This window comes from Tachyglossus aculeatus, chromosome X1 (assembly GCF_015852505.1).
Source record: "Tachyglossus aculeatus isolate mTacAcu1 chromosome X1, mTacAcu1.pri, whole genome shotgun sequence".
Taxonomy (NCBI): Eukaryota; Metazoa; Chordata; class Mammalia; order Monotremata; family Tachyglossidae; genus Tachyglossus; species Tachyglossus aculeatus.
In genome coordinates, this window is record NC_052101.1 from 58,861,985 (window position 1) to 58,889,207 (window position 27,223).

Sequence of the window (27,223 nt, forward strand, 5' to 3'; positions counted from 1 at the left end):
GTGTGGATTCTGAGTCAGGGAATCAAAGTGAAATGGGGGGGGGGGGGGAATTTGAGGGAAATGTGGACGTTTTCTGAGGGAAATTTGGCAGCGAGCGGCTGCCTGGGAAAGGCCTAGTCAGTCAATGAGGCCTGCCCTCCCTCCCTCCCTCTCTCCCGGCCTGCGGCCCGGCCCGGCCCGGCCCTCGGGAGGCGGGGCGTCGAGGCGGGCGGCTGAGCGGGAGCGCGCGGAGTGACGTACTGGGCGCCATGTTGGAGGGCTGATTGTGAGCTCCTTGCGTCGTGTTCCCTTGCCTTTCTTTCTCTCCCCCCCCCCTCCTCACCCCCCGTCCTCTCTCTCTCTCTCTCTCTCTTTCTTTCCCTCTTTCCCTCTCTCTCCCTCTCTCCCCCTCTCCCCGTTTCTCCGGCTCGTCGTCCCCGCCGTCGCCCGAGGGGGTTCCGTCCAGTGGAGGGAGGCGGAGGCTGCGCGGGACTCCGGACGCCATGGACATCGAGACGTTGGACGAGGCGCTCAAAGGTGGGGGAAACTAGTCGCCTTCTCCCCCCCGCCTCTCCATCCTTCAGGGGTGCCGGGTTGCAGGCGTGCGAAAACGGGGGCCCCCTTCTCGCCCTTCCCCCCTCTGGGCAGCGCGGTCCCCGTCGCGCTTGGAGCTTTATGTCGGCAACGGGGGGAGGGGTGGACGGACAAACGAGGTGCCCCCCTTAAATTTGTCACCCTCCCTTTTGTCCCTCCCTCCAGAATCGGGGTCACCCATCTCTTCCTGCCCCGGAGGGCAGGTGTCCCCTCCTTTCAGCCCCAGCCCCCCCCCCCTTCGTTAAACGAGCCAAACGGCTGCAGATCAACTTGGACTTACTCTTCGAGGGCCGCCCAAAACCGTCTCGCGCCCCGAAACGATATGCGCTTAGAACAGTGTTAGGCACATAGTAGAGGCTTAACAAATACCATTATTATTATTATTATTATTATTCCCCGCCACTCGGAGAGAGACACAAGTGGAATATATGCAGTGGCTTTGCTTCCCCTGGGAAGAGGACGAGGTGCGGGTTTCTTAAGTAGTGTGGGAGGGCCGGGAGATAGGTATCATATTAGACGTTTTATCTGTTAATTTTCACCCGTCTGGCCCTTTTCAAATGAGGGCGAGTAAATTTTTCGGAATTAGCGCGTTCACTGGCTATCCGAGTTCAAATAACACTGGATTTTGCTGGTCTTTTCTCTTCCCCTCGCTCCCAGATTTTGAGAAGAAAGGAAAAAAGGACGTGTGTCCAGTGCTGGATCAATTTCTTTGTCACGTAGCCAAAACCGGGGAGACAATGTGAGTTGCCAACTGTTTTTTTTTCTTTTCATTGATTAAGGCCTATTCAGTATCAACGCCATAATTTAAGGTTAGAAAAAATGACTTCTTTTGAACGTTAAAATCTTCGATTAGCCCCTTTAATCACAAATTTGGATTTTCTCTACCAACACTTGGCATCAGTTTCTATACGTCTCATAATCTGATCATTTCCGAAGCCCTTGATTTTTCTTTACCTTCATTGTCCTAAAAATAAGCGCTTAATACAGCTCTGCACACAGTAAGTTCGATAAATACGATTGAATCCATGGAAATGTTTCTTTCCCCCCTTCTAGACTGTGAGCCCTTTGTGGGCAGGGATTGTCGGTATTTGTTGCTGAATTGCACTTTCCAAGCGCTTACTACAGTGCTCTGCATTTAGCGCTTGTGGGTTCTAATCCCGGCTCTGCCACTTATAGTAATAATAATAATAATAATGTTGGTATTTGTTAAACGCTTACTATGTGCAAAGCACTGTTCTAAGCGCTGGGGGGAACACAAGGAGATGAGGTTGTCCCATGTGGGGCTCACAGTCTTAATCCCCATTTTACACATGAGGGAACTGAGGCACAGAGAAGTGAAGTGACTTGCCCAAGGTCACACAGCAGACGTGGGGGAGGCGGGATTCGAACCCATGACCTCTGACTCCCAAGCCCGCAATCTTTCCATTGAGTCATGCTGTCTGCTGTGTGACCTTGGGCAAGTCACGTAACTTCTCTGTGCCTCAATTCCCTCATCTGTAAAATGGGGAATAAGACTATGAGCCCCACATGGGACAACCTGATTACCTTGTATCTACCCCAGCGCTTAGAACAGTGCTTGGCACATAGTAAGCGCTTAACAAATACCATCATTATTACTATTATAAATACGATTTGAATGAATTAATGAATTCCATACCTAGAGGAGCCAATTTATTCTTGATACACTTTATCTGATAGGCATTTCGATGTGCTCTGAATAGTGGATCTGGTTATGGCAAAGTAATTCCCAGAACTACGTAGCTTTGTTTCAGCGGGTAGCATTACTGGTGTGTCATGATTGTATGTTTTCTTCCCTTTAGTGTTGGGAGAGTTATCCCGTAACTTTCAGGCCCTGATTTTGCCCAATTGTAAACTTCTGGGATGACCCATTTCTAATATTGGGATTATTAGAAATGCAGTCTAGTTCAGAGGGCCGAGGAAGGCTGTGTAAGGAGCATTCCATTTTCATGGGTGTTCTGCATCGGGAATTGTTTCATGATCTACCTGGCGTTATCACTGTGTGGAAAGCTGCTGCCTTGGTGACTACCCTGTCGTGATTTTTTTGGCTAGGAGAGAAGACTTCATTGGATGCAATGGTAACGAATAGGCATCCACTATACAGCCTCTCGTTTACCAGGCCTAGTATGGGAGTACCGGCTTCAGCAAAACATAAAATCATTTTATTAGGAGCTGCTGAACCTAGTTTTACCTTGTTTAATCATCACAGCGTATGGAAAAAAACCCCTCAAGTTGGTGGACGTTCAAAACAGTTGAAACTACTACAGTAAAATAGTTCTACTCAGAAATATATTTCAGGCTTGGATTTTATTGCCCTTAAATGTGACATTCATTACAAATACGTTTTGATATTCCTGTCACTGGATTTAGTTTTTTCTTCTGAAATTCAGCATGTCATTTGATAATGGAAGGAAAATTAGAAAATATCTAGTTGCCTGTTACACAGTTTAGCCTAAAATGAAATAGGAAGGAGTGTTTACTTGGATGCTTCATTTTAAATTACCATATGCCTGGCTTCAGTCCATAACATGAATGTATTCAGAGGTAGTTTTTAATGATTCAGTAGGGAGAATTAGTTTCTAATGCATGTGCATGAAATAACCGAGACTGCAGCAAGTTAACGTAAATACAGTGTAAAAACGAGCAGTTGGTACAACTCATGCCAGTGATTGTCAAATTTACCTTCTAATGACCAATTGACCAGTTATACAAGCTTATTTTTCTGCCAGTTATTTTTAGCCCTGGTGTGGCAGTCAGGTAAGTTTGCTATGTGTGATATGGATTTGATTGATCTGAAACGTTTGCGTGTCTAAAACAGAAAACAATAGGAAAATTCTTCTAGGAATATGGAAGAAATGCAGATTATTTTTCTTGTGTGAATTTTTGTTAACCAGGACCATTGTTCTCTACAACATTTCTAAGATGTCTGATGTAATTTTAGTTTTTTCACCAAATATTTACATATTTGATGTTAGCCTCGAGTTAAAATGAGAAAATCGCAGCTTTAAAAAAAGCTAACTTGTTACTTTGGAATTTGGATCGCTACATAACCGAGAAATGGTTCTCTTGATTTATTTTGTGTACTTTTCTGAAGTGTAAGCTAAAAGAGTAAAAATTGAAAGAATCTTAAATCTTTTGGATTATTGTTGCTTAAGAGTAGCTGGATTGTTTGACATAAAAGTTCCATAGAGGTCTTCCTTGTTAAATATCTCTAGAGATTCAGGTAAAAAAGACTTGAACATATCTTTTTTTGGAAAAAAATTCAAATTTATATTATGCCTCCTGCCTTTGCCATTTGTCATTTGATCAGAGCAAACAAAAATAGTAAAACCTCCTCTTTTAGCTGTGTGCTTAGCTAACTGCTGTGTCTTGTCAGTGGGAAGTTGTGGTTAAGTTCTGTTCTCAGACTTGAAATATATATCTCTTTTTTTTAACTGGAATTTAACGAAAGAGTATAGAGTGGGTATTGTGTGACTCTTCTACCCCTATTTTGCAGACTTTTTCTCCCTGCGTACTTGAAAAGGACAGGATGGGCAGGTGTCTCCCTGGGTATGTGGTGTTGGAGCGTTCCTTGGGGTGATTGAGTTTACTTTCCTTGCATGTTTATTTGTCTTTCTCTGGCCTCCTGAATTCTGAGAAGGGTGCTGGATTCTGAGGACTCTTGCTACCCAGGAGGCTTGTAGACTTCATTGAGGCATTTTAAATATTAAAGAGTGTTGAGAATTGTAGAGCAAAAACTTCCTACCTTCAAACCAAAACCTGCCTTCCTTTGGGTAAGTTTGCTAGTGGAAGGGGAAAGGAGAGGAAGTAGGCCTGTGGACATCGAGAAAACATGTTTTGTTTGAGAGAAATTCTTTGTTTACCGAGACGTATTAAGTACTCTCATGTTTGGCAGCACAAGTGAATCACTGTTTTCTAGACACCTTTTCTTTGGCAGTTTTAAAAATTGAGTGAAATGTCTCTAAATTGGACTAAATGTGATAGAGGTCTAGTCCGTATTAGTTAAAAATTCAAGTGGTAGGCATATTTTTTAAATATATTTTTTAAACATAGCAACGTAGCCTTTTTTTTCCATATATATATATATAAGCTGAGTGTCTTCACTGCCATCTTTGTGTGTTCTTCTGATCCAAGGCCGTGTATATTAGAGGAGACTTTTAATCACAGCACATAGGTATCTACACACTATGGGGGTGATGATCCTCAGTTTTCTGAGCTGGACTCATAGACTTGTCCATGGTCTCTAACAGGACCTGAGCGTTTCCAGTCAAGGCTGAAAAGACCCAAAATGGTGGCTTCCTGGCCTGTTAACTTTTTAAGACCTGTCTTCTCTCAATCTTCATTCTCCCCGCGCACCCCCTAAAAAGCCCAAACAAAACAATCCCTTCTCTTTTCACCCTCACACTTAAAATGAAAAGTTGACACCTCTGACACAACATAGATGAGCTTCAGCTTTAGACCCAAAACCACCTGTACTTACCTGTAATTCATTTATATATATTAATGTCTGTCTTCCCCTCTGGACTGTAAGCTCATTGTGGGCAGGGAATGTGTTCCATGTTATATTGTACTCTCCCGAGAGCTTAGTACAGTGCTCTGCACACAGTAACTGCTCAATAAATACGATTGAATACCTTTGGCAACTGTAGATAAAAGGAGTGATGAGGCATCCTTTCTAAATCATCACAACTTCCTGATTAGTGGGCTGGTGTGAATTAATGACATTTGATGACTTTGTGTGATGCCGTTGACACATTAATCTGTGCTAATAGTAGTGAATGTGGATTTTATGTGCTTAGTCTCTGGAATTCAGATGGCATAGCCTGGTTTAAGGAAATGGATGGTAGAGGGAGAGCGATGAACCCATAAAAATAATTTTGGGACTGGTAAATTTATCTGCAAGGTCTTAATCTTGTAGGAATGTATAAGCACGTATGGTCTCTGCATTTATCTGCAAGGACTAAGGTGCTTATTGAAAGTTCATTTAATAGTCTTACAAAAGTGTGCGCAAATGTGTCCTGTCTAGGAACCTAATCCTTCAAGGTATTACCTTTCTGAATTCCTGCTGCCTGCTAGTAGGGAGATCATTTCCCATAGTATTATTCCTTTTTTTGAACCCAGTTACTCTGTCGAATGCATTTCTCCATCTTGGAAACCAGCTGTGGTTCCATGTAGTACTTATCCTGTCTTTCTACTTCTGGAATTCAGGATGAGGTGAGATGAAGTGGAGGGAAATTTGGGTATCCCAAACCAGACTGGATCACTGAGTTCATCCGATATCAGACCTAAAGCTTAGATTTTTGCAAGATATACCATGACTGAGGCATCTTGGAAGTCGAGACCTGGGTTCTAATCCTGGCGCTGCCGCTTGCCTGCCCTATGACCATGGGCAAGTCACTTCTGTGCTTCAGTTCTCTCATCTGTAAAATAGGGATTAAATATCTGTTTGTCCTCACCCTTAGACTGTGAGTCCCATGTGGGACAGGCATGGTGTCTGATCTGATTGTATTGTATATTCCCCAGTGCTTAGTACAGCGCTTGACACATACTAAGCACTTAACAAATACCACAGTTATTGTTAAGCACCTAACGAATGCCACAGCTGTATTAAACTGAGGCACTATGTTGCAGAAGATTGTATTAAGGAAAATTTGTGTTGTATTACTTGCCACGTGTCTATTGTGTAAGTGAACAACCATTCCCTCTAACACAGTTCTGTTCTCTAGGCTGTGAGCTCAACTCTAGACTGAGCTTGTTGTGGGCAGGGATTGTGTTTGATGTTATATTGTACTCTCCCAAGTGCTTAGTACAGTAGTTTGCACACAGTAAGTGCTTGATAAATATGATTAGTAATAATAATATTCAGACACATAATCAAGAATATTTCCTAAATCTGTTGTTGTTGTCTATCCCAAACCAAACTGGATCACTGGATTCATCTGATATCAGACCTAAACCTTAGATTTTGCATAGTGAAAAACTAGCAGAACCGACTTAATGTTACTTTTTCTATCTAAACTGGGTGAGTGGGTATTTTTACTAGTACATTAATTCAGAGAAGCAGCAAGGCCCAGTGACTAAAGCATAGGCCTGGAAATCAGAGGACCTGGGTTTTGATCTTGGGTCCGCCTCTTGGGTGACTTTGGGCATCTCACTCAACTTCTCTCACTTTCCTCAACTGCAAAATGGGGATTCAATACCTGTCCTTCCTCCTGCTTAGACTGAGAGTCTCATGTGGAACCTATCTTGTATCTACCCCGATGCTTAGTACAGTGCTTGGCACACAGTAAACACTTAACAAATGCTACAATTATTATAGAAACTATATGGGACTTGGTGGCAACCCCATATTCCTCTAGACTGTGAGCCTGTTGTGGACAGGAATTGCCTCCCTCTGTTGCTGAATTGTACTTTCCAAGCGCTAAGTACAGTGCTCTGCACACAGTAAGCTCTCAATAAATATGATTGAATGAATGTCCCATCACTGTTGACGGCACTACCATCCTTCCCGTCTCACAAGCCCGCAATCTTGGTGTCGTCCTCGACTCCGCTCTCTCGTTCACCCCTCACATCCAAGCCGTCACCAAAACCTGCTGGTCTCAGCTCTGCAGCATTGCCAAGATCCACCCTTTCCTCTCCATCCAAACCGCTACCCTGCTCGTTCAAGCTCTCATCCTATCCCGTCTGGACTACTGTATCAGCCTCCTCTCCGATCTCCCATCCTCTTGTGTCTCCCCACTTCAATCCATACTCACGCCGCTGCCTGGATTGTATTTGTCCAGAAACGCTCTGGGCATGTTACTCCCCATCTCAACAATCTTCAGTGGCTACCAATCAACCTACGCATCAAGCAGAAACTCCTTACCCTCGGCTTCAAGGCTCTCCATCACCTCGCCCCCTCCTACCTCACCTCCCTTCTCTCCTTCTCCAGCCCAGCCCGCACCCTCCGCTCCTCTGCCGCTAATCTCCTCACCGTGCCTCGCTCTTGCCTGTCCCGCCGTCGACCCCCCGGCCCATGTCCTCCCCCTGGCCTGGAATGCCCTCCCTCCCAACATCCGCCAAGCTAGCTCTCTTCCTCTCTTCAAGGCCCTACTGAGAGGTCACCTCCTCCAGGAGGCCTTTCCAGACTGAGCCCCCTCCTTCCTCTCCCCCTCCTCCCCCTCTCCATCCCTCCCGCCTTACCTCCTTCCCTTCCCCACAGCACCTGTATATATGTGTATATATGTTTGTACGTATTTATTACTCTATTTTACTTGTACATATCTATTCTATTTTATTTTGTTAATATGTTTTGTTTTGTTCTCTGTCTCCCCTTCTAGACTGTGAGCCCACTGTTGGGTAGGGACCGTCTCTATATGTTGCCAACTTGTACTTCCCAAGTGCTTAGTACAGTTCTCTGCACACGGTAAGCGCTCAATAAATACGATTGATTGAATGAATGGGCTGCGCAGAGCTCAAAGCTCCTCTTCTACAGTCTTAACTCTGTCGGAGTTGGTGCCCCATTTAGCCTTGTCTTCCCAAGAAGTGGAGGTGGTGGTCAAATGTGTGGGTAGTGTTCTGGGTTTTTTTTTTTTTATAAATTCAAATTAAGGGATTCTAAACAGATGAAATCCTAAAATATCAAGTGTATCTCGCACCTTTTCCTTTTCCCATGCCTTTTTTTTGGATAATCAAATTTTATTGAAGTTTTATCTCTAAGGAACTTTTAGGAAAGGAAAGTACTTAGGTAACTCAGAGATGTTAAGATGTCTCAACCAACTTTGAACTAATCAACAGTCGAGGTACAGTGGGATTTGATTTTTATCATAGGTACTTAAAGTGACCTTAAGACTGTTACCAAAAGAGGCTTTCTCCCTCCTTGCTGTAAAAATAAAAAGTACATCCAGTCAGGTTTTACAATTTGATTCCTCAGTTTGTTCTCTGAAATCTGAAATGTTTACCTTAGAAGTAAAGTACCCCTTTTGAAGGACTTAAGCCATGCCTTCCACTTTTGCCATGTGACATCTATCAGTCAGTAATATTTATTGAGTGCTTGGCTGTGGACAGCACAAATTTTGTGCCAGGCAGTAATAATTAGAAAGTAAGTTTTCCTAAAAGCACAACTCTCTTCCTAAGCGGTACATTTAGGAGTCATATTATTTGTGGAAGACTGTATTACTTTTTAGGAACCCTGAGTATTTAGCCTTTACATTTTTGTCAAAATCTGAACTGTTAGCTAACATTTAAAGCGTGGTAATCCAAAAAAAACTCTTTGGTTTTAGGTACTCCTGCCAACCGAAGAGCAAAATGTGGGAATGTTTGCTTTATTAAAAAACAATAGTTTGAGGGGGAAAAACCTTACATTTGAAGCTTCTTCAAGTCTTCAGAGATAGTTGGAATGAGTCTTTTTTTAATTTTGCAAATACACTGGAAAAAGATAAGCATTACTGTGTAATTCCTTTTGTATAACTCATTTCTTAGTAAGAAGTACATCCTGTTTTGAAATGCAACTCAAAAGTAGAGTTGTAATTATGTAGTTAATTTATTACAATCTGAATAGACTTTACTGCATGACAAGCCAGGGTGCCAACTTTCTATTTGGAGTGCAGTGGAAGGTTTGGGGCATAGCACTGAGGAGGTGGCACTTTGGGGGGGAAAAGGGAGAGAGAGATGGGCACAAAGTTGGAGAATAGAAGGAAGAAAGGAGAGGCAGATGAGAGGCCTCTTGGATGCTGTGTCATCTTCTGTTTGCCAGAGTTCTTGGTCCCAAGGTATTCTCTGGGATCAAGGCTCATTTGTCATGTTCGCCCGGAGACTCCCTCATCATTTTCGCTCCCCCGAGTGCCAGTTACAGTGCTCTGTACCCAGTAGGCATCCAGCAAATGAACTTAATTCTGCCGGTTGCCTTGTGGCCGTCTCATCCTCCTCTTCCTCCTCCCATGCTGCCACTTAGTTTGTCAGTACTAGGCTTCAGGGCCATAGACTGCTCTTGTACCCTGGACCTGACACCTGTGGTGGTAAGCCTTCCTCTTTCCCAGTGTGCTGCCACCTTCAGCCAAGTGTAGAACCACCATATTGGCTCCCCTGTTGATCTAGTTCTGACTCCCAAGGGGTGAGGTGGGCAAGCTGCAGCTACCCTGCCCTAAAGCTGCAGGGCCTAAGTTAATGGTGATGCAAGTGAATGGGAGCAATTACTAAGTGGTTGAATCCCAAATCTACCACACCTCCAGCCTCGACCTCTCTCTGCAGCCTTGCATTTCCTCCTGCCTTTAGGACACCTTTACTTTGGATGTCCCGCCGACACCTCAAATTTAACACGTCCAAAACGGAACTCCTCAACTTTCCACCCAAAACCCGTCCTTGCCATCACTGTAGAGGCACCACTATTCTCCCTGCCTCACGAGCCCATAACCTTGGCATTGTCCTCGACTCATCTCTCGTTCAACTTACGTATTCAATCCTTCACCAAACTCTGTTGATTCAAACTTCCCAACATCACTAAAATCCACCCTTTCCTTTCCATCCAAACTGCTATCACACTGATCTAGTTACTTATTCTACCCCATCTTGATTGCTGCATCAGCCTCCTTGCTGTCCTCCCTGCCTCCTGTCTCTCCCCACTCCAGTCCTTACTTCACTCTGCTGCCTGGATCATCTTTTCTTAAAAAAAAAAAAAGTTCAGTTCATATCTCCCCACTCAAGAACCTCCAGTGGTTGCCCATCCACCTCTGCATCAAACAGAAACTACTTACCGTCGGCTTTAAAGCACTCAGTTCACCTCCCTCCAGTCTTAACCTGCAGATTTCCTATTACAACCCAGCCCATCCACCCACTTTGCTCCTTTAGCACAAACCTCACTATACATTGATCTTGTCTCTCTCACCTCCAACCCCTTGCCCAAGTCCTCTCTGTGGCCTGGAACTCCCTTTCATAAAGGACAGACTACGACTCTCCTCACTTTCAAAGCCCTCCTGAAATCCCATCTTCAAGAGGCCTTCCCCGACTAAGCCCTACTCCTTCTCCCTTTTGTGTCTCCCTCAAATTTGGAACTGTACCACTTAAACACTTTATTCACCCCACCCTCAGCCCTGCTGCACTTATGTGCAATTCCATAGTTTATTTTAATGTCTGTAGACTTGTAAGCTCCTTGTAGACAGGTATTACAGCTACCAACTCTGTTCGGTTGTACTCTTCCAAGCACTCACTCTGCAGAGTGGGTGCCCCTACTTTTAGATGCATGAAGGATGCATGATGGTTGACCTTGATATCCTTATACTCTACTATTTCCCCTATCTGTATAATTTATTTTACTGTCTGTCACCTCCTTTAGACTGTAAGTTCTTTGGGAGCAGTGGTTGTGTCCACCAACTCTGCACACTCTTCATGACAAAAACATTTTAAGCCTTGCTGAAAAGCTCTGCAAGCATTTACCTCTTTTTTGCTGAATCATTTTTTCAAATAATATTTTGTGTGGCTTATATAGTGGTTCCCACATGTTTTGTGGCCCCATCTTGTAAAGATTGGGTTAATAGTGATACCGACTCAACAAATATTGATTTAGTTTCCCAGTGGGAAAAAAAAATACCAGTTATCAGTGACTTGTTTTGGGTGCTCTCTTTGTTTTAACTGTTTGTTTTCCTTTGAAGTTTGATCCCAGTACTCCCTGCCTTCCACTGCTTGCTAAGTATGTAATTACCCATTTTTTCTGCCGTGACCCTTCAATGTCCATGTATTTGCTGAGTCCTGATGAAAAATTAATTTTAAGTTGAAGAGACCTGGGGTGGGGGTGGGCGGGCTTAATAAAATACTTGAAAAATGAAGTTTCGATGAGACCACTTCGTTTAATCATTTGATTTCTTTAGTTGCTGTGAAATTATCTAGTGGGCTGGAGAGCCTCTTATATAGCCTGAGCACTAGTTTTTATGGCAACAAGGCATTTCAGAATAGGATTTTTCTAAGGAGGTTATATTTCTCCCAAGCAGTCGCATAGTGAATATCTCAAAGGTGTGTGTATCCTATGAAAATAGACTATTTTCAAAAGAAGAAAGTAAAACTAAATCAGAATTGCTAGCCTTTTTTCATGGTCAATTATGTAGTTGTACAAGCCTGCTAATGAAAGTGCAGTGAATTTATATTCTGATTATATTAGCGCATTTAATTCAAATCAAGAAAAATTAGCAAAAACAGTTAAATGTGTTGTCTTTAAATTCAGAAGGGCACCTTTACAGAAGATTTAGAGCAGTGTAAAAATGGTAGTATAGATGCATTACCCATCACATTATTTTTTGTGAATAATAATAATAATTGTGGTATTTGTTGAGCAATTACTATGTGCCAAGTATTTTACTAAGTGCTGGAGTAGGTACAAGATCATCAGGTCGGGCACAGGTCCTGTCCAAAATGGGGCTCTAAGTCTAAGTGAATATAAAAAGATCAGGAAGCTGGAGCAGCTTCTGTATGAAGTTGAAAAAAAAATTAGGGTGTCCGTCTGGAAAGATGAAGATGAAGTGGGCATGTGATTTTAATTTGCAGAAATCATGCACATGGGGGAGTTGATGGACCTTAAGTTTCACAACAACTCATTGAAACATGAAGGGGGTAAATTTGAAACAACCAAAAAGAAGCACTTCTTCACAGTGGGTAGTTTGCACATGAAGTTTTCTTAGCGCGGGAAGTTGTATAGGCTGAAGATATCAGTGGGTTGAAGAGGGTTTTTAAAGTTTAAAATGCCCTTTAATATCTCTGAAGAGGACAGCTGCCTTATTGTTCCAGCAAGCAGCTTGTTGCTGTGTTGGAGACTGAATACTGGGAAGCAGTGTGGCCTAGTGGATAGAACCCGAGCCTGAGAGTCAGAGGACCTGGGTTTTATTCCCGGCTTTGCCAGTTGCTTGCTGGGGTGACCTTGGGCAAGTCACTTACTTTCCCTGTGCCTCAGTTTCCTCTTCGGTAAAATGGGGATTCAGTATATGTTCTCCTTGTTACTTAGACCGGAAGCCCCATATAGGACAGGGTCTGTGTCCGACTTGATGAACTTGTACCTGCCCCAGCGCTTAGAACAATGCTTGATGCGTAGTAAGCCCTTAACATATCAATCAATCAATCGTATTTATTGAGTGCTTACTGTGTGCAGAGCACTGTACTAAGCGCTTGGGAAGCACAAGTTGGCAGCACATAGAGATGGTCCCTACCCAACAGTGGGCTCACAGTCTAGAAGGGGGAGACAGAGAACAAAACCAAACATATTAACAAAATAAAATAAATAGAATAGATATGTACAAGTAAAATAAATAAAGAGTAATAAATATGTACAAACATATACATATACAGGTGCTGTGGGGAAGGGAAGGAGGTAAGGCAGGGGGGATGGAGAGGGGGAGGAGGGGGAGAGGAAATACCATTAAGACACCAAAAAAAACTTTGGTTAGGCTCTTGATGTGACTCGGAAATAGCAGTCTTATGTTGTGTTCCCTGCAGTGTAATTGGAATGCTTAAATATTATATAAGCAGCTTAATGGAGTAAAAGTTTTCTAAATGCTGGCTTGATTTAAAAAAATTACTTCATGTTAATGTGAAAATCAATTGGAGGGAAATGGGCAAAATTTGAGCTAATCTAGCATTTTAATAATTAAATTAGAGAACATTTAATGTAGGCCTTTGCTTTCTAGAGTGTTATGTAACAAGATTGTTGTTTAAATTATGTTGCTCAGTGTCTTGTGTAGGTGGACAGCACAGGAGTTTCTAGTTGTGTGTGTTTACGGTTACAGTATAACCTGGTGTGCTTGAGGAATGGGCAGCAGTGAGGCCAAAAATTCCAATTAGGCTAACCATAGTCACTAAGGGTGTACTAAAATCTCTCAGGAAGCCCCATGCAAGTCTGTAGACTTTACACTGAATCATTCTGCAGACTTTACAGTGAATCCTGGCCACACATTCCGAAGATTTTCCCCATAAGAATAGCCCAGTGTAAACCCCGCAGCACCCAAGGTTTAACCCTGTTAGGACTGGGGAAGACTTATGCTCTGCACATAGTAAGTGCTTAATAAATGAATATCATTGATTGATTATGCATAGTTCCCTTGGGGGACCCTACTGCTTGAACCTGGAGTAAGGAATTTAAGTAGAGAGAAGGAACTTTGAATGTTAAACTCAATCTGTTTGATAATCAGATTAGGAGCGGAGCCAGCAGAGATGCCAAAGGAACACCAATTTCTAATCTACCTGCTCCTACCGCTCTGTCCCAAGTGTTAAAAATATTTAAATGAACTCCGAAACAGAATGTGTTTTATGTTCTTTAATGTATAAAGTGGAATTTCATATAGCAAATTCCTCCTGTACTTCTGAAGAATTCAATTGGGATTGGTGGGGAAAAAACTGGTTTCTTTTTTATCCTCAATCAGTGGTTTTTATTGACTCAGTGAATGGTATTTATTGAGCGTGGACTATGTAGAGAGCCCCATACCATTGGGAGAGAACAAGAGTAAGTAGACACTCCTTGCCCTCAAGGAGCTTACTCTCTGAGGGTCTGTCGGGCGACCAGAGATAGATATTAAAATAAATTACATATAGGATAAGGATATGCTGAGTACTAGAGTGCATAGGTGGCGCAGGTGATGCTGTGGGGATGGGGCAATGAGTCAGGAAGGGCTTTCCTGCAAGTCACTTTTACAGAATTCACCAAGTTGTCATTAATATGAGCCCCTTTCCACTTTAAAGACCTGTACGTTTTGAAATAACCACATTATGATAATAATAATAGTGATGATGATGGCATTTATTAAGTGCTTACTATGTGCAAAACACTGTTCTAAGCACTGGGGGGGTTTACAAAGTGATCAGGTTGTCCCACAGGGGGCTCACAATCTTAATCCCCATTTTACAGATGAGGTAACTGAGGCCCAGAGAAGTTAAGTGACTTGCCCAAAGTCACACAGCTGACAATTGGCAGAGCTGGGATTATTAAAACATTATCAAAACAAAGCATTAGTCATTCATACATTCATTCAATCAAATTTATTGAATGCTTACTGTGTTCAGAACACTGTACTAAGCACTTGGGAATTACAAGTTGGCAACATATAGAGACAGTCCCTACTCAACAACAGGCTCACAGTCTAGACAGGGGGAGACAGATGACAAAACAAAACATGCAGACAGGCGTCAAAACTGTCAGAATAAAATAGAATTAAAGCTATATGCACATTATTAACAAAATACATAGAATAGTAAATATGTACAAGTAAAATAGAGTAATAAATCTGTACAAACATATATACAAGTGCTGTGGGGAGGGGAAGGAGGTAGCCTGGGGGGGATGGGGAGGAGGAGAGGAAAAAGGGAGCTCAGTCTGGGAAGGCCTCCTGGAGGAGGTGAACTCTCAGTAGGGCTTTGAAGGGAGGAAGGGAGCTAACTTGGTGGATGTGTGGAGGATGGACATTCCAGGCCAGGGGAAGGACGTGGGCCGGGGGTCGACAGCGGGACAGGCGAGGATGAGGCACAGTGACGAGGTGAGCGGCAGAGGAGCGGAGGGTGCGGGCTGGGCTGTAGAAGGAAAGAAGGGAGGTGAGGTAGGAAGGGGCAAAGTGATGGAGAGCCTTAAAGCTGAGAGTGAGGAGTTTTTGCTTGATTTGTAGGTTGATAGGCAACCGCTGGAGATTTTTGAGGAGGGGAGTGACATGCCCAGAGTGTTTGTATACAAATAATCCGGGCAGCGGAGTGAAGTATAAACTGAAGCAGGGAGAGACAGGAGGATGAGAGATCAGAGAGGAGGCTGATGCAGTAATCCAGTTGGGATAGGATGAGAGATTGAACCAGCAAGGTAGCAGTTTGGATGGAGAGGTGGATGGATAACCATTTGGAGGTCTTGGAGTAGGGAAGATATGAACCGAGCTGTTTTTCAGAAGAATAATCCGGGCAGCAGAGGGAAGGCTAGAGAGGGTAGAGATGGGAGGCAGGGAGAAGGCTGATGCAGTAATCAAGGCAGGATATGGTAAGTAGTTGGATCAGCTTGGTAGCAGTTTTGGTGGAGAGAGCAGATTTTAGGGATCTTCTGAAGGTGCAATCAGCAGGGTTTTGTGACAGATTGAATGTGTGAGTTGAATGAGAAATGCCTTGAGGAAAACGTCAAGGTTATGGGATTGAGAGATAGGAAGAATGGTGGTGCCATCTACAGTGATGGAAAAGACGGAGAGGCCAGGGTTTGGTGGGAGTTCTGTTTTTGACATGTTAAGTTTGAGTGGTTGGTGGGACTTCCAAGTAGAGGTGTCCCGAAGGCAGGATGGAGAGGGAGACTTGGGAATCATTTGCTTAAAGATGGTAGTTGAAGCTGTGGGAGCGAATGAGTCCTCCAAGGGAGTGGGTATAGAAGAAGATTAGGAGGGGACCCAGAACTGCAGAATCCCCAGATTGTTCACAGTGTATGTTCCAGACGTTTAACTCCCTCATTAAAGCCCTTGCCTTTAATGACCTGGCCATCTACTTTATTGAAAATATTCTGACACTAACAAACATGATCTCCCTAAAATCTCTCCAGTCCCTCCCCCCTCCTGCCCCTTCTTCAAGTCTCCTATCTTTCCCAACAGTATCTCTAGAGGAGACCTCCTGCCTTCTCTCAAAATCCACCCCCTCCACCTGCGCGTCTGACCCTATTCCTTCACTTGCCCCCTCCCTTCTTCCCTGCCTAACTGCAATCTTCAGCAGTTTGTTCTCATGTGGCTTCTCTCCCACTGCTTTCAAACTTGCCCTTGTCTCCCCCCATCCTGAAAAAAAACCTTCCCTTGACCCCATGGCTCCCTCCAGTTATCACCCCATCTCCCTCACACCATTTCTCTCCGTACTCCTTGAGGGAGTTGTCTACATCCACTTTCTCAAGTTCCTCTCCTCCAATTTTCTCCTTGACCCCCTCCAATATGGCTTCTGTCCCCTTCACTCCATAGAAACCGCCCTCTCAAAGGTCACCAGTGATCTCCTTGCAAAATCCAATGGCCTCTACTCCATCCTAATCCTCCTGGACTTCTCAGCTCTCTTCAACACTATCGACCACCCCCTTATCCTGGAAACATTATCTAACCTCGACTTCACTGTTATGGTCCTCTCCTGGTTCTCCTCCTTTCTCTCTTGTTGCTCATTCTCATTCTCTTTCGTGGGCTTCTGCTCTGGCTCCCACCCCACACTTTATAACAGTTTTTGCTTGTAGGGCATACTTATTTTTGACATTTTAAAAAAGAAACGTTCAGGAGAATTTTAATTTAAAAAAAGAACTAAGAATTCGGAAATTACTACACTTGTCCAAAATGTGAAATTTCAGAGCCATGTTGATGCAGTTGTTCAAGAACCATACATCACTTTATGGTGCCATTTATGATGTTTTAACATCTCTTGGGTTTTACTTGTACCTGTTTTCAGTTTATGACTATAATTTAGATCATTTAAATGTGCAAGTTATTTACGGGAACCAGACAGTTCTAACTCGACCCTCCTTTCCCAGTCCTACCCAAATGAGACCACCTCACCATAGTGTGGAGCATTTAAAAGCTATTACAAATTTTTGCCAGTTGCTGACTTTCTGCTTTCCAGAGAGACCAGTTTTCCCCTGATTGGTTATTTCTTCTTCCACTTCTCTCTGTTCACACTGCCCCTTGTGCTCCCATTTGCTGTTGCAGGTGGGTAAGCAAGAGGTTAATTCCATGGCTTATTTTGGAGCACCATTTTGGAGCATGGAAAATGATTTAATCATCCCAGTTATTCAGGGCCCAATCATTTTAGCTTGTAGATCTTCCCAGGCCTTTGATTTTCCTTTTCCTCTTGGTGTCCAACTTTCAGCAGTTTCACAGGCCATTACCTTCTCTATTAGAAGGTGAGGAAAGAAAGAAAGGAGGTAAAATTCAAGTCAGTTTTTCTACTTAGTGGTAGCTCTGATAAAATCTGATCTGTGAAGATTGTTAGGGAGGAGGTTGATCCTTTTTGGTAAAATGGCTTTAAAAATTATGTAGTTTTCATTTATCTGCAGTATCACTATTCACCATTAGCACAGATATTGGAGAGCCAAGGGGGACTGAGAGTCCAGGTGGATATACATTACTTAAGTTGTGTTGACTTAATGTGCTATTAGATTTCCAAATTAAATTTTTATGGTTTACGTAGGACTTCACTGATCTTGGAGAGAGGATGAAATAAATTTCATATTCATTTTAGATCACTTGTAATTGAGGTATGGGTTTGAGGGTTGTTTGTGGGTTTGGCTGTTCCAAGAAGTTTATCAATCTCTTAAGATTATTCATGATAGGGTGGCCAGCTCAGAATTGGTATCAGGTTGGACACAATCCCTGTCCCACGTGGGGCTCACAGGCCTATCACCAGTGGTGTAAAGCAGATTATATAACATCCAGTCCTATTCAGCCTACTCTAAGACTATATTTGAGGATGTAACAAAGCCCCACAGCACTAAGTACCTATCCATAATCTATTTTAATGTCTGTCTCCCACTCTGGACTGTAAGTTTCCTTGTGGACAGGGACTGTGTCTACCTACTCTGTTGCATTGTACTTTCCCATGGGGGGCAGGGAGGAGGAAAAAATAGGACAGAGGCAGTGGCTATTGTTTTGTTGAGTAGGGCCAAGACTCGGAGACCTGTTTTAGGGAGCCCAATAGGAAATAGGTCCAATAGAACCCTCAGGAAATTGGGGCAATTACAGGTTCTTATTGGGAGTAGATTTAAGTTGGGGAAGGGGCCAAAACCTTCGGAGCCATTTGGAACCCCGAGAGTCCCTTTCAGGGGAACCGGCTTGGCTTGAGGGACCCTCCTGCCCCAGGGTCATTCTGGGTGGCAAATTCAAAAGGCAGGTAAACTTCCCCACTGTGGCTAATTGCAGCTTTGTGATATTAAATACCATGGTGGGATGGTGGAGACAATCTCTTGCCCTACCTGGCCCAGTTGTTTTCATCTGACTCTAGATGATTAGGAGAGGCTGGAGAACTGATTTTTTTAATTGTTATTGAAATAATCATATATATATGGTCATGAACAATCAGGAAAATTATAATATATATTTTTTATTTTGGTTGTAGGGTTCAGTGGTCTCAATTTAAAAGCTATTTTATTTTCAAACTGGAGAAAGTGATGGATGACTTCAGAACTTCAGCTCCTGAGCCAAGAGGTCCTCCTAACCCGAATGTGGAATATATTCCCTTTGATGAAATGAAGGCAAGGATTCTGAAAATTATCAATGGATTTAATGGGTATGCATTTTAAAAAATATTGCTTTAAACATTGATCCATAGTTTGGCTTGGATTTTTTTTGGCGGGGGGCTCGCTTGGTTTTTGTTTTTGCACTTAGGGGTGTCTTTGAGTCTTTTAATTTGTACTTCAGTTTTTTATTTTGTGGATCTGTTTTCTTAAAACTAGTTAGCTAGTATAACCTGCTATTAATACCCAAGTATTTAGCTTATTTAAATTTTTTCGTATTTATTGCATTTTACAAAGTGGTATCTGCAATTAAGTAGTCTTTCCAATTTTAATCACCTTTACAGACTTAAATGGCATATTATAAAATAGATTTTACAGAATGAATACATGAAGGTATGTCCATTGATAGAAGCAGGTTTTGAAATTTTTCCGCAAATTCTTCAAATTTTGCTTTTTCTCTTTGCGTGCTACTGTAACTGCAGCACCTAAAAGCCTTTTTCCATACGTGAGTGTAAGCTTACAACTCATTAAGTAGTTAAATGCATATAAACTGAAAAGGTTCCTAGTGGTTTAGGAAACACTAAATATTCTTCTATGTCTTAGGTTGGAACTTGCATGACTTCAGAAAAAAAATCTCAACTCAGTTGAAATGCATGTTCTTGATATTATTTGTGCAAAGATTCATTAGAAATATAAAGATCTAAAAGCTTATCTAAAATTTTAAGATAGTGGATGTCTACTCTTGCTAGTGAATTTTAAGGGACTAGCTATTTTTTAAGGCTTACTATTTGAGGGATTTAGTTATACCAGAAATATTTAGGAGATTAACTTTTGCAACACTGAGTTCTCTGCTAGCGTTAGAGAATTTCCTTGTGCCTCAAGACATTTAATTTAGGTTAATTTCAAATTCAAGTATACTATTTGAGGAGGTTAGATCACCTCTTTCACTTACATGAATCATGTTAGCATAAATCACTAGAGCATTTCGGAGAAATTCAGTGTTGGGACTTAAGCCTGGTCGAGTTAACTCCGTTAGAAGTGGTACATAAAATATTTGGCTATGTGGTTTTTAGTTGCTGAGTTGTCTCTAAGTAGTTTTTCTTGGCCAGTGCCCCAGATCGCCCTCGTAATTCACGAATGTCTTCCTAAAACTGCAACCTCATTATGTATGGCAATGGTGCATTGTCTGAAAATACTGAGTGGGTCTTAAGAAATTGGAATATTTCTTGTCAAGTTCCCGAATGCTATGGGTATAACTCTGTAATGTCCTAGGCAATTTTCTAAGACCATTCTGCTGTGTTTTGCTATTGTGGCCACCACAACATAGTTGTTGTCGTACCTTTTAAAATTAAGGTCATTATCATGGATGATTTGAAGTCAGAGGTACCTATGCAATTAAAAAAACCCTAGTATAATGCACCCGGTTCTGCCAGAATGCACGTTTTCACCACACGTTTTGGATAGAACGTGATAGCACAGTTAGGGACTGTTCTTCCGATAGCATGCGTGCGTCTGGATCAGCGCAATGGGGTGTTGGAAGAAACGGTTGTGCGCATACGCACAGCATCGGACATAGGGTGAGTACTGCAGTGCCAGCTCCTTATTGCAGCGTTTTGCAAGGATACAGCCCCCATCTTACAGGAGAATTGGGCATACGTGAAAAATGGCTTTTCAAGGAAAGCATTATTTTGTCGGTGGCTGCGCTCGAAACCCTAATTGCTTTGAAAAAATGGGAAGTTACCTAATGCGGCTAGATGACTAGCTATTGGACAGGAGGGGAGAAAGCATGAGAGCAATGTGTGGGTTTCAAAGCAGCCCTTCTGCCACTTCACCAAGTAGTTTTAGTTTTCAGTTTTTCAAATCGAGTCACCTATAGAGCATTCCAATTCTGTAGGACTGTCTTTTGTCCTGGAATCCTGGAGTACCTGATGGATTTCAAAATGAATGCAGCTCTGATGCATACACGTGACTTGGTACCCGTAAAGTAAAAGGTGATTTTGAGACTAATGGTCCGTGAATCAGCCAACGGATTTATCCTGTGGGGGACCCCCTCAGTGCAGGAGGACACCGAGCTATCAGCGGAGGTTGAATCCCACCTGAGGTTTCATTTTCCTCCTCTCAAGCTGGATATTCTCCTCTCTCCAAAGGTGGGTAAGGGATGCACCAGGTGATCACTGGGAGCTCTTCCCTGATGTCCCTGACCTCATCCTTGTAAATCTTGAGGAACTGCCTCTCTAGCTAGCAGGAGGCCAGACCCAAAAGAGGTTAGGCCCTGCCCCTGCCGTGCTCCTAGGAAAGCGGGGCCCCTCATCCCCTTCCAGTTTCCCTCCTGATGCCTTGCTGGGAAGACCTCAGAGACCCACGGGCAGGTAAGCTGAAGGCTCGGGAAGGTGCTTGACAGTTCACTCTAATTCCCCACCCACTGGGACAAAGCATAAGGATTTCCTGCCAGAATCCAGAGTTAGCGCCAGCCCCTTGACTCATGCCGTGGGGTAGAAGGGATGAATGGAGGAGGATGCTTCCATCTCCAAAAGCCTACTTTCCCTGATTGTAGTCAATTTGGGCCTGATCAACCCATTCCCCCTCTTAGTGACCCCTGAGGGAATTCCTAGGATTTTAGGGGGGCTGGAGACATTTTAGTATAACTCCCACCAAAAAGAAAATAAATGGAGCAAAATTAGAGCAGTTAGCTTCCATCTCTTCATCACCACATCAGTCAATCAATTGTATTTATTGAGCGCTTACTGTGTGCAGAGCACTGTACTAAGCGCTTGGGAAGTACAAGTTGGCAACATATAGAGACAGTCCCTACCCAACAGTGGGCTCACAGTCTGTCTCATCCCAGACATGTGGCTGCCTCCTGCCTGCGCACTTTGGGGCGAGAGGAGGGCTCCCATTCCCATAATAGTAGGACCCCCTCACCGCCCTTCCCATGACCCTTCCATCCCTCCTTTGCCGGTGATGAAACCCTTCAGCACATTCAGTCCTTTGCATGGTAGCTCTTGGGAACAGATCAGGCACGCAAAGAGACATCCAATAAAGGAGAGTTCAGAAAGCTCACTGCAAGCATTTAAGGCATTTCTCCGCGCCCCCCCCCCCCCACCATGCCCTCCAATCTCAGTAATGTTGGAAGCCCCCTTGTGCGCTACATTCTCAGTGGGGGGAGGGGCTGTCACCTCGTTGGGAGCAAGCAGATTGCAGGAAGCATGCAGGTTTGAACACCGGTCCTTTTGTCTTTTGTATCTCTGGCTTCACGGGACAGGCTGTCTCAGGTTGTTGATGTCAACTACACTTGCTTTTGTACTAAAGGGATGAGGTTCCCCCTCCCAGGGCTGGTTTCCACCCACCAGTCCTTTGCCGTCTCCGTGGAAGACTCTGCTTACATTTGTTGGGGCAGCCTCTAGAAGAGAGACTTGCTTGCTTGCTTTTAGTAGCGCCATCCTGCTGCACCTGTTTCTGTAGCCTCCCTCAGTCTTACCACCTTTCTGGGACCAGCTGTAGCATCTACCAGAATGATCATCTGGCGTGTCCCACACTGACCTCTGGAGAAGCAAGGGTTACTCACCATAACCAAAATTCTCTGAAGGTATGAAGACACACCAGATGATCACAGCCACCCTCCTTTTCTCTCTCGAGGGTGGCGCCTTTTTCTCTTTGTGCTCTCTTCAGCAGGGCTCTGGCTTTGTCGGGAAACTGGAGGGGAGAGGGGCCCCGCCTCCCTAAGAACAAGGGAGGGGATGGAGCCTAACCTCTTTCTGGTCAGGCTGTCTGCTATCTAGGGAGGCAGCCCCTCACGCTTTACAAGGAAGAGGCCATGGGTACCTGAAGCGGCTACCAGAGTGATCATCTGACGTGTCTACACCCCTTCAGAGAACTCAGGTTGTGGTAAGTAAGCTTTGCTTCCTGGGGGAGAAAGGACTGCTTTACAATGTCCCTGAGAGCTTCATTGGTGACTCTCTCTCTTTCTCTCTATCTCTGCTCCACCAGTTTGGGTTTTTTTAAAAATAAATGGTGTTCAGCGCTTACTATGTGCCAGGCACTGTACTAAGCGCCGGAGTAGCTACAAGCTAATCAGTTTGGACACAGCTCCTGTCCCATATAATCCCCATTTTACAGATGAGGTAACTGAGGCCCAGAGAAGTTAAGTGACTTGCCCAAAATCACACAGCAGACAAGTGGAAGAGCCAGCATCAGAACTCAGGTCCTTCTGACTCTCAGTCCTGAGCTCTGTCTACTAGACCATGCAGTTTCAGTTCACCAACCCTTGTCTGCTGGGAGCAGTAATTGTTCTGTGGGGGCTAAGAGCTCCCTGTGTTAGGTGCAAATGTGAAACAGCTCCATAATGTCCATAATGTCTGTGTTTTTCTTTCCCTCAGTGCCTCCATTTCAACCACCCTTGTCTAATCCTATTTTCTGAAGACCAGGTGTATCCTGCACTGGTTCCACATATTCAAAATCTGCTAAAATGAAAAGTCAGCCTTCCTGCCACAAGTCTTTACAATCAGAAGTGTCCGCAATCTCCTTGCTTTCTAGTAATTTTTCTTCAGGCCAGCATGTTTTGTTAGGTAGCAGTGTTTTAGCCTCAGATTGGGTTATTTATTTAGCTAGGCATTTTCTGCTTAATAAATGGGACTTCTTTTTGCTGTGTGTATTTTGAGGTCAAAGTGATGTAACACAACTTTTACTTATAAGATCTAGTTTTCCAGTGCATTTTTTAATGTGAATGAAAGAATGAATTATGCTAAATTCAAACAGTTTTTTTCATTGTTTCGTTAAAGTAGAAAGCAATCTTGACTCTATCTTGAGGCGTGAGAAAAGAGCAGTTGACTTAGCAACCCTACTTCTGATGTATCTATGCCAATTTTTTTCAACCCCCGAATTTGAAAGTGAAAGAGTAAAAGCAACCATGATATATTGCCGAGGCCTTAAAGTGGCAGTTTTTCGCACGCCATTTCAACAAATGTGTCTGGGAGTTTGAGGGGTCTTATTGATGAAGAGTTCACACAGTTGTCCTCTGATACAGGGATTGTGTTCTTTTAAACCTCATGTTCAGGAGGGACACTTGTGCTGTAGTACTTACCAGTTCTAATGCTTCATGGCGTGTGTACCGTGTTCACACACAGACTCTTCTGACATATTGTGAAACAACCCATTAGTGTCATGTGTGTGCAGAGCCCTGCATTTGGGAGAGTACATTAGAATTAGGAGACACAATCCCTGCCCTCAAGGAGTTTGCAGTGTACTGGAGGAAATGTGCTCAAGTAAATTATAGCTAGGGAAGCGACAGAGTACAAAGATACGCACAAAAGTTCTAAAGTGACTGAACAGCCAAGTGCTGAAATGGCAGTTGGGTGGGAAGATGTAGTGGGAGAAGAGTGAGGATTAGTATGTGGGAGTGAGTTGATTGAATGCTTTAAAGCATTCAGGATGGGAGGGTTTTGAGTAGTGGCGAGACATGAACAGAACAGTGTTTGGGGAAAATGAGCCGGGCGGCTGAGTGAAGTATGGACTGGAAGTCAAATGAATGTTGTTCTTAATTCCCTAACCTAGCCAAAACCTGTGAATCTCACATTATGGCAGAACTGACTGAATATACTTGGTACTGTCTCTTTCTCTGTAGCAATTTTTAAGGTGAAAATTATTCTTTCCATCAGCCTTTTTTAAAGCACTGTACATGTGTTTTTTTGTAGCCTTCTTCCCCTTAGAGTTCAACCGCCAAACCTATGGAAGCACCTTATAGTCTGAGGTAGTAGATCAGAGTTATTTTTGGAGGAAAACATCCATTTTTTGGGGGGAGGAGGGGGGTTGGATTTCCTTATTACTCTCCAGAATGTTATTCCTCCTTATTGGACCACAAAATTGAAACAGGTATAGTCTTACCCTGTTCTCACAGGCAAAGATCAAAGAGTAGGAAAGGAATATGCTCTACAATGTCCAAGAATTCCCTTTTGGCTACACTTGACCTTAGGGGGTTTTATTTTGAAAAGTGCTCTGTCATTTGATTTAAGTAGCAGAATTTTGTTGGCAGGGGCTGGTGGTGGTCTGTTCAATAGTTATGTCAGGTCGGATTTCATTTCTAGTGTGTTTCAGAGTTTCAAAGAAATGGCCAAACTCATTTCTGGGATCACAGTATGAGTTATTCACTCTATTTGCTAACCTCCTTTCTGATTCTATTTTTGAAAAATCCAAGAATATTTATCTTCCCACTTGAGGCTGACGATACAAAGTTGCCATTCTTTTCTCCATTTTACACCAACTCGATTCCCATTATTAGTCACTCCTGGTAGCTGTGGGTTGATTTTAGCAAGATTTGCCTCTTGATAGTTGGCAGCTTTCTTTTGTAATTAAAACAAACTGGGCCCTAAGGAATTTATTTGAGTACATTCTCTCTCCCCCCCACACCCACTTTATTGTTTGGGTATTTTGTAGATTTCAATTGATTTTCTCTTTAAGAGATTAATCATCAGCTGTCTTTCTCCCCCTGCCCCTTCTAGTTGTCTGCCCATTCAGTTTATACTCTTTGGATTGGGTTTTTGCTTTTTAGCTGACATTCTGAACTCATTTCCTAAATTTGGGCTGAGTCTGTTTGAATTTCTTTGGGGATACATCTGAGGCTTTCCCTGCTTGGGTGGGATATTTTCCTAACTACCTCGGTGGTAAGGCCTTCAAATTCATGCTGGTTGGGGCTGAGACGGCTATTACCAACTCATGTTAATTTACAAAAATCAATTTCTCATTAAAAGATGATAAACTATATTCCTAAGAGGCAGTTCATGACAGTATTCTGACCTGAATTCACTTCTGACGGTCACATTAAGACCTAAATTAATTTGATGGTCTAGAGCCATCTGTTGGGTTTTAGGAAGAGAGAGATACAACCGGTTCTTTCGTAATGTGAGAATTGCATTCTTGCAGAACCTCCTGTTAAGGAGAATATGTGTCATTTAAGTTTTCACCTGTTGCAACGGCATGCGCATGTGCCCGAGCAGTTTCTTCAGCGACACGGCACACTGAGCCCAAATATGTTCACATTTTCGGACACAGGTTCCCTAATTGTGTTCCAGCCAAGACGTTGATTGCGGAACACACGTTATGGCAGAACTGAGTGTAAACAGTGGTTAGCTGTCCTGCAGATTGCCGTCGCTGCCTGGAAGATTTTATTTGTGTGGACGGGAAAGAAAAGAACAGTGCTTGGCACATAGTAACTGCTTAAATACCATTGTCATCAAAAGGCGAGTGTGCAGAGCCATCAATCCATTCCCCAGCTTAAGGTAGTCCTTTGTTGTGCTGATGCATCCACTTTTTTGCTGCACCTGACCCCTATTTTCAGTTAATCTCTTGATACAGGACCTTTTCTGAAGCCTCTCATTGAGAAGAGCCAACAGCCCACTGCCATGCCTCATCAGTTGAGGTTACAGTGATCAAGAATGTAATACTGTACCATAGCTAATTTGAAAACTTCTAAATCACATAACTGATATTTTAGTGCATAGTCATTAGCACTAAGCACATTACTAATTCTTCTTCTCAAAATTGGTGTTCAAATTTATGAGCATATAAATTTGTACAGTTATTAATATTAATAACAGTAATATTGTGCCAAAGGGAATTAATACACTTCCCTAAAGATGTATATTAAATTGCCAGCTTAAATATATTTTTCTATTAACATGTTTCAAGTGTAGGTTTGGAGGTGGTGGATAAAACTCTGTATTACCCTGCTCTTTCTTTATTCTGGTTTTTAGGCTGTTTTGAAGCATTACCTGCATGGCATGCAGCTTTAATTAAAAGCATTTATGTAGGAATTTGGATTCTGAATTTATGGACTGATGAACATAAAAGCTTCTTTTTGCCCGAAGTGGAGTCTTGTCCTCACAGCTTGTGGAGCGTGGATAAATTACAGTACACCCAGTAATCTTTATAGAAGAGTTTGGGGTTCAAGAATATTGCCCAATGAAACTAAACGATTGATTTTAGCATTACTTCAAATGTGGAGCCAGGTTCACCCAGGGCTTAGATTTACTCCTCTGGGGTGGAATTGTTAACTCTTTCAGTACACCTGGGAACAGCTGAGTGTGTGGCAGTAGTGTATTCACAAAAAAAATCAATCAGTGGTATTTATTGGGCACTTACTGTGTGCAGAGCACTGGACTAAGCGCTTGGGAGAATCCAGTCTAACAGAGTTGGGAGACCCATTCCCTGCCCACAACGACCAGCAAAATATTTCTTCCATATATTAGGATGTAGTGAAAGGTGGGGCTTCTTCTGAAACAATCTTGCATTGACTATATGGTATCCTTGGTCTACTCTTATTTTTCCTTGCATAGGACAGTTCCTTAATTACAGTAGTTTGGAAAACATTGGCGTGTTGAGGTAGTTCTGTTGATGCTTCACATTGGACGTGTCTCAGGAGTTTTATGTCCATGTGCCGTCAGATTCCAGAAATGTGTAAGTTTTCTTTGACAATCCTAC

At 43.0% G+C, this 27,223-nt stretch overlaps 1 protein-coding gene across 4 annotated transcripts in view; it reads left to right on the plus strand.

Moving 5' to 3' along the window:
* Positions 1-332: 332 nt before the first annotated feature.
* PPP4R2 (protein phosphatase 4 regulatory subunit 2) overlaps positions 333-27,223 on the plus strand; it is a 43,436-nt gene continuing 16,545 nt past the window's right edge. The window contains exons 1-3 of one of the 4 annotated variants that reach the window (XM_038771886.1): positions 333-516; positions 1,231-1,312; positions 18,634-18,804. In XM_038771886.1, coding sequence (XP_038627814.1) covers positions 483-516; positions 1,231-1,312; positions 18,634-18,804 — 287 coding nt within the window. In that variant the 5' untranslated portion in view covers positions 333-482. Of the gene's footprint in view, positions 517-1,230; positions 1,313-18,633; positions 18,805-21,519; positions 22,637-27,078; positions 27,200-27,223 lie in introns of those variants that run through there. The other 3 variants (XM_038771883.1, XM_038771885.1, XM_038771884.1) reach the window with 3 other exon arrangements.